Source organism: Protopterus annectens, chromosome 4.part0 (assembly GCF_019279795.1).
Source record: "Protopterus annectens isolate FY-2018-M chromosome 4.part0, PAN1.0, whole genome shotgun sequence".
Taxonomy (NCBI): domain Eukaryota; kingdom Metazoa; phylum Chordata; order Ceratodontiformes; family Protopteridae; genus Protopterus; species Protopterus annectens.
Window position 1 is genome coordinate 757,946,928 of NC_056733.1, and position 18,891 is coordinate 757,965,818.

At 45.1% G+C, this 18,891-nt stretch overlaps 1 protein-coding gene across 2 annotated transcripts in view; it reads right to left on the reverse strand.

The window, feature by feature from the left end:
• The window catches only part of GOLGA3 (golgin A3), a 1,508,539-nt gene that overhangs the window by 1,119,804 nt on the left and 369,844 nt on the right, over nt 1-18,891 (reverse strand). The window contains exon 3 of one of the 2 annotated variants that reach the window (XM_044068715.1): nt 16,968-17,135. In XM_044068715.1, coding sequence (XP_043924650.1) covers nt 16,968-17,135 — 168 coding nt within the window. Of the gene's footprint in view, nt 1-16,844; nt 17,136-18,891 lie in introns of both variants that reach the window. The other variant, XM_044068714.1, reaches the window with a different exon arrangement.

Genomic DNA, 18,891 nt, shown 5'->3' on the forward strand with positions numbered 1-18,891 from the left:
TCTGGGTCTACAGTTGGGTTTTTGAAAAGGAATTTATGAGAGTCAGGGACCCTGTAGTATCTGTCCGGCTTAACAGGAGCTGGAGGTAGAGAGTCAGGGGTCAGACTAGACTCTGAGAACACACCATCTAAAATGTCTAACACAGGTGGAATAGCTAGAGGCCTGTGTTGAGGTAGTAAAAGGAAATCTCTGTGCCTTTTCTTACATTCTGAAAAATCTTGGCTCTCCCAGTGGAAGTGCTCCCTCATGGTATGCAAGGTTTCCCCAAAAGAGTAGTCCTCAGGAGGAGAAGCTGAAGGAATTGATTCTTCAGCATCAGAATCCTCATAGGGGGAAAGAGAATATTCCTGATCAGAAGAGGAATCAGAAAAAATGGAAACCTAATCTGAAGATTCATAGTCTGTCTCTTGCCTGGGCCTCTTATCAGAAGGGGGGATGGGAACCCCTGATCAAGGTAATTAAGTCTTCGGCCATTTTGAGCATCTGTTTTTTGGGCATGGAGGCCTGTCTTTGTGGCTGATGAACTTGTTTCTTTGCCTTTAAAGGTGTTTTAGCCTTTGTCTTTGAAGTCGGTTTAATATAGAATTGTTTCGGTCTGAATACACCCTCAGAAGCCGATGCCTGCTCAGCGGCTCCGGACCCATCTGAGGGAATAATCTCAGAGGCTCCAATACCTTGAGTTTCCAGCGGCCTGGCCGACTCATCGTGGGAGTCTGTAGCGGCCTGCGACTTAAAGTAGCGGGAGTCAGGGGCTGCGAAAGCACCTCACTGAGGACCGGCGAACCGGCGACTTGCTTAGGAGAAGCTTCGTCATCGGTTATGGACCTCGGTTGCCTGTCTTTTTCTTTTCGTTTTTTGTGAACTCCGGTATTCGGATGGCTATCCGACGGCATTGTATAATTAAATCTTCGCCCAAAAAGTACAGTTTTGTACCTACCATAAATGTAGATGTCCGAACTGGATAGCATCTGCAGTCATAACAAGTGGGTTGTCCTGTCGTCAGGCAGCCCTGCAGTCGGCCGGATTCCAAAGTCCGGGTCCGGCTTCGGCTGATGTCGCACTCCACCCGACGTCATCTCTGTTGGTCTTCGGGTATAAAAGCATCAGCCGACGCCATTTTCCTCAGTGTTTCTTGCCCCAGATGCCAGTAGCCCTCTTGCAGGCTAAAATTTGGATAGATGCCAATGTTTCCAAATAGATAGAGGTAAACACAACAATAAGCATATATGTACATATATACAAACAAATACACCATAAAAGACTCCCCCCCAACAGCTAGCTATTAGGAGGGTAAACACCCTAGGAGTACCACAGAGGGGAAGGAGGGAGGTAATCCTGACTGCAGATGCTATCCAGTTCGGACATCTACATTTATGGTAGGTACAAAACTGTACTATGTCCTTCATGGATGCATCTGCAGTCATAACAAGTGGGTAGAATACCATAGCCAACTAGGGAGGAGGATAAAAGTAGATTATGGTGTGTTTAGGATCCCTTGCAGTACAGCAGTGGCAAACCCTGCTCGGGATCTGGAATATAGAGGCAAATTATAATGCTTGGCAAATGTATGCACGGAGGTCCAAGTAGCCGCCTCAATAATGTCTTTGGTTGCCACTCCTCGTAAGAAGGCTGTGGTAGTGGCTGTTGCCCTTGTAGAATGAGGTCTTATGTTCTGTGGAATTGGTTTTCCATGGAAGGAGTAACAGTATCTTATGCAATTTCCTATCCATTTGGAGATTGTCTGTTTGAAATAGCTTTTCCTTCCTTCCTGTTGCATAGGCTACAAAAAGTTGGTCAGTCTTTCTGCTATTTTTGTTCTGTCCAAGTAGTAGCGTAGCTGTCTATGTACATCCAAGGTATGCAGTATTCTTTCCCTCTTTTTTGTGGGTTGGGAAAGAAGGTAGGTAGGTGGATTGCCTGGTTTAAAGACACTCTGGATACCACCTTGGGCATAAATGTAGGATTAGTCCTCATGGACACTCTATCTTGGTGGAAGATTAGGAAGGGTTGCACTGCCATTAAGGCCTGTAGTTCTGAAACCCTCCTTGCTGAAGTAATTGCCAGTAGGAAAGCAGTTTTCCATGACAGGTGTTGTAGGTCTGCTGTTGCTGCTGGTTCAAAGGGTGATAGTGTCAACTTTTCTAGCACAAAGTTTAAATCCCAAGCTGGTAATGGTGGTTTCCTTGGAGGTTTTACATTCTTGATTCCTCTGAGGAACTGCCTGAGCAAAGGGTGCGAAAAAACAGGTGGATCAAAGCTGTATTCTGCTGAAATAGCTGATGCATGTATCTTGATGGAGGAGTAGGACAGGCCTGAATGAAGAAGTTCGCCAGATACTCCAGAATGTTAGGTATATCTATGTTTGACACATCTTTTCCTCTTTCCGTACTCCAAATGACAAACCTTTCCATTTTCCAGCATAGTTCCTTCTTGTTGAAGGTCTGCGTGCTTCAAGAATAATGTCTTTAACTCTTTGGGAAAGTTCTGGATTAGCTGCTGCTATGTGATGTTCCATGCAGTCAGTTGCAGCGTTTTAGGTTTGGATGTATGATGCTGTAGTTGTTCTGAGTTAACATCAAAGGCATCAGGGTATTGGCCACATATTGTTCCGAGACATGCTCTTCAGTAGTGGGTACCAGTGTTGTCTTGGCCAGTTTGGAGCTATCAGGATTATCCTTGGACGTTCTTCCTTGATTTTTAGTAGTACCTTGTGTATCAAAGGAAGAGGTGGGAATGCATATGCTGTTAGGCCTTTCCAGTTGAAGGAGAGTGAGTCCACTTTCCATGCTAGTGGGTGGAATGTCCTTGTGCAGAATTTTTGAGCTGGTGATTGAGAGGTGATGCGAATAGGTCTATCTGTGGCATTCCCCATTTCTTTGAGATGGTCTTGAAGATGTCGGGTGCAGCTTCCATTCGTGGGTATCCGGGTGGTTCTGCTTAATATGTCTGCTAGAGTATTGTCTTTCCCGGTACAAATATTGCCTGTAACTGAATGTTGTAGCTGAGTGCCAGGGTCCACAGCTCCAAGGTCATTCTGCATAGGGGTATGAATGAGTGCCTCCCTGTTTGTTGATGTACCACATGACTGTGGTGTTGTCTGTCCTTATCATCAACTGGCCCTCTTTGAGAAATGGTTTGAACTTTTGGATTGCCAGTTTTACTGCCAGCATTTCTTTTAGATTGATGTGCAGGTGAAGTTGATCCTGTGTCCACAATCCTTGCACGCATTTGTCCAGCATGTGGGCCCCCATCCTAGGTCTGAAGCGCCTGTTGTGATGGTCTGGCTTGGTTGACATCTGCGAAAGGGTAGGCCTGGGTTTGACTGGCATGCCTGAGCCCACCATAGGAACTCCTGTTTTAAGCATGGAATTAGTGGGATTTCTGTTTCTAGACTGTGTCTGTGTTGGGACCATAAATTCTTTAGGTACCACTGTAGTTTCTCATATGTAGTCTGGCAAATGGGACCAAGATTATGCATGATGCCATGAAGCCCAAGGCCTGCAGAACTTTTCTTGCTGTTAACTTGTTCAGTTTTGTTAGTGCCAAGAAGTAAAGAGGAAGTTCTTTTTGTTTTCTGTAGTCAGGAATGCCATTTGTTGTACTGTGTCCAATTCAGCCCAAGAATGTCCTTGTTTGGGATGGTATCAGCCTTGACTTTTGTAAATTGACTGTGTATCCCAGTCCTTGTAGCAAGTAAATGACCCTTTGTAAATCTGTTGTCAGCTTGCTTTTGTTGTCCCCTTGTAGCAGGCAGTCGTCCAGGTATGGGTAAATTTGAAGTTCCTGTAGTCTGCAATGGGCGATTACTGATGCCAGGCATTTTGTGAATACTCTGGGCGCAGTAGATAAGCCAAAGGGCAATGCTGAGAATTGATAGTGCTCTGATCCTGCAAGAAATCTGAGGTATCTTCTGCAGATTGGTCGAATGGGGACGTGCAGGTATGCCTCCTTGAGATCTAGAGTTACCAGCCAAGACTCCTTGCCCAGCATGGGAAGAAGTTGCTGTAGGGTCAGCATTTTGAATTTTGGGACAATGATGTATGTATTTAAGGTGGACAGGTCGAGAATTGGTCTCCAACTTTTTTCCTTTCTTGGAACTACGAATAGTCTGGAGTAGAACCCCTTTCCTTGTTCTGCTGTTGGCACTCTTTCCACACCTGTCATGTTTGCTAACTCCGTTATCTGGCGTGAGCCTCTGTTTTTGATTTGGAGGTAGATTTGGCATTCCTCTTTGACTGGTAAAGTGTGGAAATGAAACCGGTAACCTTGATCTATGGTTTGTAAAATCCACTTGTCTTTTGTTATGTAGTGCCAGTTCTTTGAAAATAAGGTTAACTTTCCGCCTAGAGGAGCTGCTATTTGTTCCTGGTAGGCGGAATTAGGAGTAAGTCACTGTGGTTGTGCTGATGTAGTGGCAGTGGCTGTGTCTGTGCCTCTGTTGTTACCTTGCCACTGTCGTCCTCTGTAGGCACCTCCTCTGGATTGGTTTCTGCCTCTGGAGCGTCTATTCCTGCCCCTTTGAAATTTTGTGGAGTCAGGAAAGGACCAATTTTGGCAGGCCAGTTCCTGCTAAACCTTGGGGTTGAACCTGCAAGAAATCTTTAACAGTTTGAACAGATTTTGCCTTTTCTTCCATTTTCTTCATAACCTGCTGGGCAGGTGTACCAAACAAACTTGTCTTGTCCATAGGAGCATCCAGCAACTTAGCTTTAACATGATCCGTAAAGCTTGTTCCTTTAGCCATGCATGCCTTCTTATCACTGTGCCTGTCATGGCTGATCTAAATGAAGCCTCCAGTGCATCATAGCCACATTTTAAGGAATGGTTGCTAACCTGTTGTATGTTATTTACCATCTCTAATACATATTTCTTATCAAGAGATTCATCAGTGGTTAGTTTTTAGTTAACTGATCAAGCATAAACTCTTGGTATTGTATCATGTGAAACTGACAGTTTAAAGCTCTAGCTGATAGAGTAGCTGAAGTGTAGACCTTTACCCCATCTGTCTAGTGACCTTGCTTCCCTTTCAGAAGGAATAGGGTTTTAGCTGTGGTCGCTACTGCCTTGGGACCCTGGGATATAGTTTCTGGGTCTGCAAGTGGGGCCTTGTAAAGGTGGTGATGAGTATCTGGCACCCTGTAAAATCTGTCTGGTTTGGCAGGGCTGGGGTAAAGAATCTGGAGCGGAGCAAACATCATTGAAAGCATCATCCACCACAGGAGAACAGGAGGTATAGCTAAGGGCCTGTGCTGTGGGAGGTGCAGAAAGGTCCTAAGTCTTTTCTGGAGTCTGAAAAATCCTGTTGCTGCCATTGGAACTGTTCTCGCATGGCATGCAAGGTTTCCCCAAAGGAGAATTCTTCTGGTGGGGAAGCAGCTGGAATGGATTCTTCAGCATCAGAATCTTCAAAATTGGAGAAGGAGCCTCAGGCTGGTCAGTTATGTCTGATTCATCAGCAGAATCATCAGAAGACACTGGCTCAGGGGCTCTGCCCTAGGTCTCTTCTCTGGGGGCTGAGAGGCCCTGTCTGGGTGAGATTGAGATCCTCTAATTAAAGAAATTAAATCTTCTGCCAAAGAAAGCATTTGAGAACTAGAAGAGGGCCTGGATGTGGGGGTTTAACAGGCACTGTTTTAGTAGTCTTGGCTGCTTTAGCCCTGGCGAAGGCCTTAATGGACATGGCAGCTGGAGGCCTAGCAGCACCACGTGCTGGGGTAGAGACATCCAAGGGATGGTGTCTGATAAGTCAACCACCGTACTGGGTAAAATTTCTGAGGTCCATTCAAGAGTTGTAGCAGCGGCCTCAGTTGTAAGAATAGGTTCAGCTGTACTTTGAGTAGTTTTCTCGGTTTCGGCTGAAACCGAGACACTCATGTTTGCTTTACCGTGGTTTCGGCCGAAACCGCTGACCGATGTCGGTCTTTATCTTTGCGTTTTGGGGGTAGTCGGAGGATCCGGCGGCATAATGTACGCAAAATCAGAACCGAAAAACTGTTCTGCAAACTCCGACCGCCGCCTAAGCGTTCGTCGGTTCAAAGAGGCACAGGCCGAACAGGCTGCTACGTCGTGGGCTGGGCCTAAACAAGGCAGACAGTAAGAGTGGAAATCTTTATGAGGTATTTGTTTCCCACAGGTTAAACAATTGTTAACTTTTTCTGACATCGGCTGAGGCAAGAAAGAGTCCCCAACGGGTACTTAGCTTTAGAAGTCTTCGAGTAGTATTCGGTAGAAGTAATCTCTGGATCCGACCGACCGGCACTTGCGAACAGCTTCTGCTTCGGGCGCCACGCGGCAAGAAAGACTGAGGAAAATGGCGTCGGCTGATGCTTTTATACCCGAAGACCAACAGAGATGACGTCGGGTGGAGTGCGACATCAGCCGAAGCCGGACCCGGACTTTGGAATCCGGCCGACTGCAGGGCTGCCTGACGACAGGACAACCCACTTGTTATGACTGCAGATGCATCCATGAAGGACATCAGCGTAATGCAAAATCGTACAGACGCTTAATAGTGCGTTGGTTAAATCTAGCACAAAACCGACAACTAGCAACGTCATGGTCAGGGCCTAGGCAAGGAATACAGTAAGAATGAAAGTCCTTATGAGGTATTTGCTTCCCAGAAGAAATACAATTATTAACTTTTTTCTGATATCGGTCTGGAGCAAGAAAAAAAGTTACCCCAATGGGGTACTTAGCTTTTAATGAAGACTTCGGATCTGAAATTCAAACACGAAAATCTCAGGAGTCGGCCGACTGGCACTTGCGAACTGCTTCTCCTTCGGGTACCTCGTGGCAAGAAAGACTAAATAAAATGGCATCGGCTGCATCTTTATACCCCTGACGACCTGACGTCAGGGAAGAGGCGACAGCAACCGACGCAGGACGCAAGACTTTGGAATTCAGGCTGACTGAGGGCAACCTGCCAGCAGGATAACCCAAATGTAATGGCTGCAACACTGAAACACAAAGAACATCAGTCTGGAGTAAAATCCCTTTCCTTTTTGGGAAGTGGGAACTTCTTGGAAAGACCCCTGAGAGATCTGGTCTGTGATGACCTGAGGAAAGAAGCTCAACTGATCTTTGGGGGGGGGGGGAGGTCCCTCTGAATGAGGTGAATTTTTCCCAAGCCATGAAATACCCTATTCTGATTATGGAGAGGACACAACAGTCCTGAGTAATCAGCTTCCAAGTAGCAAGAGATAGGCTGAGACGAAGAGACAAGAGAGTAGATGGCCCTGGTGGCTGTCGGTCACAGACTGCCTGGCGTAGGTTGTGACTGAAAGGACTGTTTGGGAGCAGGGGTGGAAGGCGCAGACTTTGTAGAGGCTGGCTTTCTGGGTCCCCTCTTACTTTTAGAAGACAGGGATGGCTTTCTTACAAATGCAGTCTTAACCAGGTAATTCCAATCATGGAAATGGAGATACAAAGATGTGCTTTATCATCCTGTAACTCCTTTCCTTTCACCTGAAAAAAATTGAACAGTTCTGCTGTTGAACTTCCAAACAAAGCTTTGTTCTCCAAGGGTGCATCCAGCAATCTGGCTTTAAAATCTTCAGGCAGAGGTTGTAGCCTAAGCCAGGAGTATCTTCTAAGGACCGACCCAGTGGCAGCTGCCCTAGCAGAGGCATCAGCAGCATCATCATTGCACTTGGAGTGCCAAGTCACTTGTGCAGAAGAATTAACAGCAGCTGCTAATTTAGATTTTGCTAGGGAATCTGGGATGTCTGTCAAAAATTTCCCTGCATCAGCCAGAAGGGCCAGGGAGTACTTTACCATGTGGGTCTGATAAATTATTGCACAGAAGGCTAAAGTTGCAGAAGTGTAAAAGTACAGTTGTGTACACTTATCATAGATGTAGATGTTCAAGTGTATTCACTGTTGTAGTCCTCACACTTGGGTTATCCTGCCAGGGGTAGCCCTCAGTCGGCACGAATACCAGAGGCTTAGTATTTCTGCGTCAGTTGCTGTTGCTCCAGGACTGACGTCAGGTCGTCAGTGGTATAAAATCAGGCAGCTGACACCATTACATCAGTTTTTCTTGCCCCAAATGTCAGGAGCCCCCAATAGGGAGCTTGGTTATGGTGGAAGAACACCACCAGTAGAAAGTTTGTGTCTTTCGGCTTTTCCCGGTTAGGGGTCGCCACAGCGGAACTCTGGTCCGCTAATGATTGGCAGTAGATTTTTACGTGCTAGCTTGCCGGGCCTAACGCACAACCTTCAACGAAGGAACGCCCATTCACGCATGTCAACACACAGAGGACGCTCTGAAAATCGAACGGGCAATGTCTAACTGTGAGGCGACAACGCTACCGCAGCACTACCACTGCACCAGTAGAAAGTAAATACCAAAAATCCCTGCAAGTAGTGAGGAAGAGAGAGAAAGACAGACAAGGGGGAATGGGGGGTGGAAAACCAGGACTGCAACAGTGAATACACTTGAACATCTACATTTACGGTAAGTGTACACAACTGTACTATGTTCTTCATGTTTCTCTGTTGCAGTCATCACACTTGGGTTGATTCCCAAAGTTGAAGAAAAGGGTGGAGGCAGTCAAGAAGACTAGGGGCTGGCTAGGATGCCCAGCAAGACTGAGGTTGCAAAGCCTGCCCTAGATTTGGAGAAAATAGGCAGGTGGTAATGCTTGGTGAAGGTATGAATAGAACTCCATGTTGCAGCCTTCAGGAAGTCCCTGGTAGGGACCCCGTTGAGAAAAGCTGCAAAGGTGGAGGTTGCCCTAGTGGAATTCATCCTGACCCCCTTTAAGGGGTGGTTTCCCATGGTATCTGTAGCAGAAATGGATACAGTGTGCTATCCATTTGGAGATTGTTTGGATATGGCCTTGCCCTCTGCCCCTGCTGCAAAGCTGACTAGCAATTGGTCAGTTTTCCTAAAATATTTAGTCCTATCCAGATAGAATCTGAGCTATCTGTGCACATCTAAAGAATGCAGAATCTTTTCGAACTTGTTTTGAAGGTTAGGGAAAACGGTGGGCAAATGAATAGATTGGTTGAGAGCCACACTGGACACCACTTTAGGCATGAAAGTTGGGTTAGTCCTGAGGGATACCCTGTCACCATGAAAAATGATGAAGGGCTCTACAGCCATGAGTGCTTGTAGCTGTGAAACTCTCTTAGCTGAAGTGATGGCCAGAAGCAAGGCTGTTTTCCAAGAGAGGAATTTTAACTCTCCTGAAGCTGCAGGCGCAAAGGGGGTAGTGTGAGCTTTCCCTACACAAAGTTAAGGTCCCAAGCTAGGGTAGGAGCTCTTCTGGGTGGCCTTAAATTGTTAGCCCCTCGTAGGAACTGTTTGATGAGAAGGTGAGAAAAGATAGGTGACTGTGCTGTAATGAGCAGAGATGGCAGAGTTATGAATCTTAATAGAAGAGAAGGCTAGGCCCCTGTGAAGTAGGTCTGCTAGGTAATCCAGGATGAGAGGTAGGGAGGGCTGTGCTGTTTCAGCTCCTTTAGCCTGGATCCAGGTGCAATAATTTTTCCACTTGTCAGCAGAGGATTTTCTAGTGCTGGGTGTCTGGCCTCACGTATAACATCCAGGACTTGTTTGCTTAGGCTGGCAACTGGAGGAGAGGTCAGGGAATAAGCCAGGCTGCCAGGTTCAGGATCTGCAATTGTGGATGCATGAATTCTCCTTTCTGCTGGGCCAGGAGAGTTGGTATCTGAGGTAGGTGCCATGGAAGCAAGGGTGACAGACTGCGCAGCAGTGGGTGCCAGTACTAATGTGGCCAGTCTGGGGCAATCAAGATTGCTCTTGGTTTTTCCTCCCTTATTTTTAGTAGTACCCTTGTAAGTAGAGGTACAGGGGAAAATGCATAGATTGAGAGGTTTACCCATTGGAAGGACAGGGCATCCACTTTCCAGGCCTTGCTGTGAGGATCCCTGGTGCAGAATTTGCTGAGTTGGTGATTGTTGTGGGAGGCAAAGAGGTCCACCTTCGGGGTGCCCCATTTCTGGATTATAAGGTAGAAGGTGCTATGGTCTAGCTGCCACTCGTGTGGTTCTAGGAGGTTTCTGCTTAAGTTGTCTGCCAGAGAGTTTTGGGAGCCTGGCAGGAATTCTGCTAGCAGTTGTATTTGCATGGCTGAAGCCATGTGCCAAAGGATCATGGCTAGTCTGCATAGGATAAGAGTGAGTTCCTTCCTGCTTGTTGATGTTCCACACCACCATGGTGTTGTCTGTTTTGATCAGCAGAGGCCCCGGGGAGAGTAGGAGTCTGAAAGCTGTCAAAGTGTGCTGAACTAGAATTCCTTTTTGGTTTATGTGCAGATTTATTTGATTTGGGCTCCAATGGCCCTGAATGCACCTGCCATCCAGGTGTGCACCCCAGGCATAATCTGATGAGTCTGTGGTTAGGGTCTGGGTGGCGTGGGGTTGTGAAAAGGGAAGGCCCTTGGTGTGGTTGCATGCTGCTGCCCACCAAAGTCTTTCCTTAGACAAGGTATGATAGTTTCCAGGTCCTGAGTGTTGACACCAAAGGCTTTTTAGTTACCATTGAAGTTTCCTCATATGCAGTCTGGCATATGGAATGAGTAGAATGCAGGATGCCATGAACCCTAGAGCTTGCAGGATTTTCCTTGCAGATAACTGGGTTCTGGTGGCTAATTGAGAGAAGTACCTCATCAGATAGGCTTGTTTTTCTGGAGTAAAAAATGCCATCTGGGATGCTGTGTCCAGGCTTGCTCCCAGGAATACAATTTTTTGAGCGGGGACTAGTTTGTATTTCTTTTTGTTTACAGTATACCCCAGGGAGGTCAGTAGGTCCTTTACAAAGGTCAGGTGCTATAACAGCTTTTCCTGACTGTCTACCTGAATCAGGCAGTCATCTAAGTAGGGGTAAAATTTGAATATTCCTTTGTCTGCAAACGGAAATAGCTGGAGCCAGGCATTTTGTGAAAAGCCTGGGAGCAGTGGATAAGCCAAAGGGAAGCGCAGAGAACTGAAGTGCATAGATCCTGCCCTGAAATGTAGATATTTCCTGCAAGAATCCCTGATTGGGGTGTGTAGATAGGCCTCTTTTAGGTCTAGGGTGGCTAACCAAGCATCCTTGGATAGCACAGGAAGAAACTGCTGGAGGGTGAGCATTTTGAATTTTGGCATCACCAGGAAGGTGTTTAGAATTGATAGATCAAGGATTGGGCGCCAAATGCCCTCTTTTCTGGGTACCAGGAAAAGCCTGGAATAGAAACCTTGGCCTATCTGGTCTGCAGGAACCGGCTGTATTGCCCTCATGGAGAGCAGGGAAGGGACTTCATTTTGTGCCTCAGCCCACTGGTTTGGAGGAAGATCTGGGAACCCTTTTGGTGCTGGCAGTGTATGGAAATAAAATTTGTATCCCTGGGACACTATGTTGAGGGCCCATCAGTGGTGGTGATGGAGGCCCAGTTTTTTTGCATGGGAGGATAGATTTCCTCCTAGGGGCACAAGCAGGTGGGCAGAGGTAAGGGGTGGAGTTGCAAAGTCATTGTGAGTTCTTTCCATAAGGGGGTGTCTTAGCACTCCCTGTTTTTGAAGTGGAGGAACTCCATTGCTTAGATCTCTGCATTCCCTGGGACTGCTGTCTGGCGGGTCTGCGTTCCCTAGGTCTTGTCTGAGCTGGCCTCGAGGGGGCCAGAAAGGACCAGTGGTTGGAGGGGCAATGCCTACTACACCTCGGAGGTTGTACCTGCAAGAAGTCAACTGTCTGCATAGATTTAACTTTTTCTTCCATCTTTTTTAAGACCTCTTCTCCCTTGGTGCCAAACAAACTGTCTTTGTGCAATGGTGCGTTAACTAGTTTTGATTTAACATGGTCTGGCAAGGTCTGTTCCTTAAGCCAAGCATGCCTTCTAAGTACAGAATCTGTGACTGCTGCCCTGCAGGATACTTCTAGGGCTTCAAAGCCACATTGCTAAGTGTGTTTAGTAACTTGGCTTGCAGAATGCATAAGCTCCTGTAATTCTTTACTTTCTGCACAAGCCGGAAAGGTAGATATTTTTTGTTTCAGTAGTTCCATTGTATGTTGCTGGTATGGCAAGAACTGCAGAGATGTATACTTTTTTATCCAATCTGTCTAAAGCCCGGGAATCCCTGTCCGAGGGGGTGGGATTCTTAGCTGTGGTTGCTTTTATTTCTTTAGGCCTTGGGAGATGACCTCTGGGTCAGCAGTAGATTTCTGAAAAGAAATGTGCGAGTCAGGGACTCTGTAATACCTGTCAGGTTTCATGGGAGCAGTAGGGAAGGTGAAACGACTGTAGAGCCAAACCAGAAAAACAACCAACAAGGAAATCCACCAAATGTAGTTTAATAAAAGAACTCTGACGTCTCGGCCACTGCCTTCAATGGAGTACAAATAACACACAAAAGCTATCCATATATATACAAAAAAACTTAACAGCTTCAATTAAACAATTAATTAATTAACATAATTGCATTCAATTTAGCAGCATCTTCCAGTTAAAATCTTCATTCAAAATGAATGGATGTAGAGTGCAGTAGGGAAGGTGTCAGGAGTTAAACTGGATTCCATGGAAACATCATCCACAGCATCCACAACAGGAGGAATGGCTAAAGGTCTGTGCTGTGGTAAATCTAAGAATTCCGAGAGTCTCTTTTTGGACTGAGGATAGTCCTGACTTTCCCATTGGAAATGTATGCAGGGTTTCACCAACAGAAAAATCCACTGGAGGAGAGGCAGAAGGAATGGATTCCTCTGCATCCGAATCCTCATAAGCAGACAAGGGTTACTTGTCTTCATATTCAGAATCCTCAGAGTTAACAGATTCTTGGTCAGATAAAACTGCTGGGGCCAAGTCTCTTTCTTTTGGAAGGGATAGGCTGGCTTCCCCTAATAAGCATAATAAGGTCTTCCGCCATTTTAAGCATTTGAGATTGAGGCATGGAAGCAGGTGCTTGAACTTGGGTTGTTGGTTTTTTAGGCGTAGTTCATACCCTGGGCATTAGAAACTTGGTAGTTTTAGAAAGAACTGAAGACACAAAAGAAGTCATTGGTTTGTGTCGAATATCGGTAGTGCGAAGAACTTCCTCGGAAGTCGGTGCCTGCTCAGCGGCTCCGGACCCATCCAAGGTAGAGACATCCACAAGATCCTTAGTCAAATAAGAGTCCCGCAGCATACCAGACTCCAAACGGGTCTCGGTAGTGGCCTGCGAATCCACAGAAGCGGGCATCAGGGGCTGCAAAAGCACCTCAATGAGGACCGGCAAACTGGCAACAAGCTCAACAGAAGCGTCTTCAACAGTTTTTGGACCTGTGCAGTCTTGTCTCTGTCTTTATCCTTATGTTTTTCAGAAGATCGGTAGTCAGATGGCTTACCGAAGCCATTTTGGAAAACTGAGATCGAGAGAGAAAATATTTAGCTACAATAAGGGCCCGACGATGTATAGTTCTGGCATTGAACAAAGCACAAAACCGACAGCGAGGGACGTCGTGGTCTGGGCCTAAACAGGTGATGCAGTAATAATGGAAATCTCGGTGTGGTATTTGCTTTCCACAGGCGAGACAATTGTTAACTTTTTCTGACATCGGTTAGAGCAAGAAAAAAGGATCCCCAACTTCAATTCGGAAACTAAAACTCAGGTAGCGACTGACCGGCACTAGTGCATACTGCTTCTGGTTCCTGGGCAAGAAAGACTGATGTAATGGCGTTGGCTGCCTGATTTTATACCACTGATGACCTGATGTCAGTCCTGGAGCGAAAGCAACCGACACAGAAATACTAAGCCTCTGGTATTCAGGCCGACTGAGGGCTACCCCTGGCAGGATAACCCAAGTGTGATGACTACAACAGTGAAACACGAAGAACATCCTTCTTTCACAAACATTCCATGACCTTACTCTCCTTATCAGAGGGTAACAAGGAAGTGGATGGTAGCAATTTTAAAGCCTTATCCATGGAAATAGATATAGTAGCCAGATCAGCAGCAGGAGCCTTGAAAAAAAAACTGGGAGTCCTAAGGAACCTTATAGAACCTGTCTGGACACATGGAAAGGAGGCTGCGAGTCTGGACATTTGGAGGCAGCTGAGAAAACATCCAGAAAGTCAGGCACAACCGGAGGGATAGTAGAAGGAGACGGAGAATCCATCTACTTGAGGACATAGTACCTCTTCTAAATGTCTGAAACTTGGGAGCAGTCGCACTTGAAAATATCTTTCATTTTGAGAATAGTCTCTCCAAAGGAAATGGCCTCCCCAGGGGAATCTGTACCATTAGATTCCTCCTCTGGGGAGGCATACCACAAGGGGGAAGCCAACTGGGTGGAGTAGCATAAAGACTCCTCTCCAGGGGAATCCTCCTCCTCTGAGAAAGTGTCAACAGCTTTCCTTTTGAAAGTAGTGGAAGGAAAAAAGGGCTGCAGAGGAACAGGAAGAAGAGACTGGTAAAGGGCCATAAAGGAATTAAAGAAGCTTTGAGAAAAAGCTGGCCAGAGACCTGCTGAGGTGTAGTATGCAACATGTTTAGTTTTAGCTTTTTTTCTTTCTGGGGGTTTCCATATGGTGAAAGGTGGAAAGACCAGGCATCAGCCTGCATTCAACAATATCGGAGAGCACATCTTCATACACCCCAATTTGTGTGACGGCACCAGGACCTTCGAAGATAATGAGCCAGGGCTCCCCCTTATTGCCCTAATCAGATGCCTGCCCTTCCCTTGCGGACATGCCAGCAGACTCCTTCAGGACTTCCACTGTGGTAACTGCTGAAGGTACATCCACCACCTCCGGCACAGTCTCCGGGCCTATACTAGCCTTGGGAGAAATGACCGGAAGATAGGGTGCAGCTGAAGGTTCAGGCTGTAATTCTTTCGCCTTCTTCAGTACAGGCTCGTCCCAATGGCCCAACATCACATCTATCTTGCATGCTAGGCACTTAAGGCGCTGGTTTTCTAAGTATAATTTCAGAGAGGCTAGCCGACTTCTGAGAGTCTTAGGGACGAAGGACTTGCAAATAGTGCAATCTCTGTGGTCCTGGTCTGGGCCTAGGCAAAAGAGGCAAAGCTCATTGGCATCTTTATGTGGAATCTGCCTTCCACAATGACACTTGCCCTTCCTAGCTGACATGAACCCAACAAGCAAGCAGCAGCAAAAATTTAAGAAAAAAAACAAGAGGTACTTATCTGATAACTGGAACACAACAGCTCTGGTGAGCGAATGTCTGGAGCAGGCAATCGAACAGGCAGCAGCAAAGTTCTGAGGTAGGAGCGTGATAACATCCGCTTTATGCTGTGTGGCATAGCATGTACCTTGCAGCAGCATTAAGACTTTTGGAAACTGGCCAGATGTACGAGTCCACCGGAGGCAGACTCCGTTTTGTTATGAATACTGCAGCATATGAATAGAAGGACATCATATAGGTATAGATATTACATAAACAGAATATCTTAGAGCTGTAGACATACAAATCAAAAAACAACATACCAAATATTGGTAAGCCTGGCTATGGGGCACACACAGAGTCTTGACTGCAACCCAGGCAACCAGGGTTTGATTACGGGCTCTAGTACTGTAGAAGCCAGGAAGGGATGGGAAGAAATAAAGCATGGGCCTGCTTGCCTCCACTGGGGTGGGGAGGAACACACTGTGGAACACTGGGGTGCAAGAGTTGCTTGACAGGAAATGCCCCAGCAAAGTGAGAGGGCATTTCCATGTCAGCCCATTGTACATATCTTCCCCTGTGCTGTGCCAAGGGCAAGTGGGGTATACGGCTCCAGGATAGGGAAAAAAAAAACACAAATCACCCCTAAGGACTGTCTAAATCATGGTCCTTTCTAGTCAACCCTCACCCCAGTGATGGGGTATGATAGGCCAATTATCCAGGAAAAGGTTGTCTGACACACTGAAGAGGGCAAAAATGAGAACAAAAAAATTATCAGCAGGAAAAGTCAGAAAGTAAGAAAATCGCTCATAGATACCTATTAAGTGACCAGTGGTAGGTACACTGTGCTCTAAACATAGTATATGACCATTTATCAGCTGATAACTCTCCTCCAAACCAACTGCTACCAAAGTACATGGAGGAACAATGCAGAAAAATAACATAATAATTTTGCTAGTTGACAGATTGCACCACTGGAGCTACTGCCTCCCAATAGTAGTCAGTCTGGTGCAGAAGCACACAGTACCAACATAAGACAAACACAAGGGAATAGGATCACTCAAAACCTCACTCTTCTAACAAGAGCAAATTGAAAAGAAAAAAGTTGTAATCTGAACAAATGGAAAAACTGACGATAGGTGGGTTATGACTGGTTGCAGTCAGAGCAAGGTCAAACAGGAATCTAGTCCATACCAGGTCTGAGAGTCAAAACAAAGCATGTCAATACTCTTAAAAGACAAAAATAAATTCCATAAACACCTTCTTAATTAAAGCATATTTTGTTAGTGCTTGCATGCGCCATAGCTTTGATGCTGACAAGCAGTACTGAGTATCCTTAGTTTACACTTTTGGCATATTAGTGTGTTGAAAAGGGATATCATCTCAGTCGTTCCATAATTATGGACAGAAAAGTTGCAGGTGTTAAAATGAGTAACCATGCAGTACCCAAAAACAAGAAATAAAGAACAAGAAAAGTCAAGTATTTATAGAAGCGTTTCCAAGGTCTGATAGAGACTTGTGACTTGGAAAAACTGAGGTCAAGAGTTAAAAGTCCATAACTACTATAGAGAAACAGTTTTATTTGGCACGTCACATGCAGTAAAGGTCCCTATTCTGCAGGCAACGCATGGCAAATAGAATTGGACTTAAGTGAGAGCACAGACAGTTTTGCCAACAGCCCATTGCAGGACAGTTTCAAGCAGACGAGGAGAGAAGGGGCACTATGGGAAACAAATGCTTACACAATTCCGTTTCTTGCATTGGAAGACTTAGCCTGAGAGACTGTAGAGCTTCATTTTTATGTGTACTACTGTCTGAGCTAGGGCCCTGAGACTTCGCTAGGTTGTCATGGAAACCAGTCACACCTGGAGATGGCTCTTGTTTCTGTGGACTGCTAGTAGGATCCAAATTAAAAGCAGGTTCCTGGCACTGTAACACAGGTCCATTCTGGCAGACACCGTCTTCACCATCTTCCCTTGCAAGTACTGAGGTTTGATGTTTTTCTGGTGTTTCATTAGCAAAAGCAATGGATCCTATGAGAGAACACAGTAAAAACAATAAATGTCAATGTGGAAAAGGCAAACATTCTGATATGCACATAAAATGAAAAAAACACTCAACTCAAACCATGCTCCATTTCACCTGATGACCTTCCAATTCAGTATCCTAAAACAGCAGCCAAGGGCATTGTTTACCCGGTCTCAGTTCTTATAAATAGGGCAAGTCCAGGAATATGTGTTCCCTTTCTTTGGGAAAATTTATTTATTTATTTATTTATTTATTGACATTTGTTAACCGGGTTAGTCCAACTGGGATTTTGTCCCATTTTCAGTGGAGACCCGAGAAGAAAAGCTCGAGAAAATAAATACAATGTATAATTACAGTACAAGAAAAACAAGTATTACAAACAATAGCAAGCAATAGAAATAAACAACTACATGTGAAGATTATAATTAAATGAGAAAATAAATTTAAAATTGTTTTTTTTTTTTGAAAAATCACACATTATTCCTCTACATAAAACGTGGAAATGCAACAGATACTACTAACTTTAGGTCAATCTCATCTGCCCTTGCCAAAATACTAGAATTTGTATTAAAAATGATTGCTAAACTATTTCTTGCAAGAACTGCTATTCCCCATACAACATGGCTTCCTTCTCTCCCTCCCATAGTACTAACCCTGTACTTCTAACCTTTCTAGACACTGTCAAAGCTAAACAGAATGGCAAACTAATTATCCTTATTTCTAGACTTGTCTAAAGCCTTCGACACAATTTGTCACAGCAAACTTATACTTCAAACGTCCTCACTAGGTCTATCACAGACCACCTTTCTATGGTTCAAAAGCTACTTGTCCAATAGGTGTCTGTCAGTAAAATGGCTCTCCAACATCTCTCCTTACCTTCCAGTCACCACCGGTGTACCATAAGGTTCTATCCTTGACCCCCTTTTTAACATCCTCACCAACACCCTCTACACATCCACATAACAGGCCTCCCTAAAACAATACGCAAATGGCACCACTCATATACACACCAGGCAACCTGGCACATCTCAAAAAAAAAAATTTAGGAAGCTTACAACTGAAACATGGCTTTGTAACTCAAAACTCAGTCATCCCCCCCAAAAATAACACTTATTCCCAAAATTTCTCGCTCATGAAAAAATTAAATTTAAAATCCTCTCTCTTAATAATACAGCCATTTTAATAATTTCTCATAGCAAATTTTCAGAGATGATTAGGCTCACAGGTAAATACTAGGCTATCAGTCTGTTGACTATTACAAGCCTAACCAATAACCCAAGATCAGAATCAAACCCTGTACTTCATTGTAAGGTGAAGATCTTAACCATTATACCAACCCTCCCACCACTTGATAATGGATGATAATCAATTTCAAGCTGTTTATACAAAATTGCATTAAAAAAAAAGGAAACTACAGATGCACTATACAGCCAAAAACTCTCAGCAACGCAACTAAAACTACACTCGCCACTACTTGCATCTCCCTTGACTACTTCATGGCAGTTCCAACCTTACTAACCGCTAAGCATCACAACAAGCAAAACTTGAACAATGCTATAATAAAGTAGCTAAATTTACAGCAGGTATCCCTTTCAGAACCCACCACTTTATAGCACTAAATAGCTTATAAGTACCACCCCATCAACTAATGTACACAGATTCTTACCAGCTACAAAATTATCCATCTATCTGCTTGTCCAACACTAAATACCATTGTAAACAAGTACGTTCCCTCTCGGTCATTACGATCCTACCAAAAAC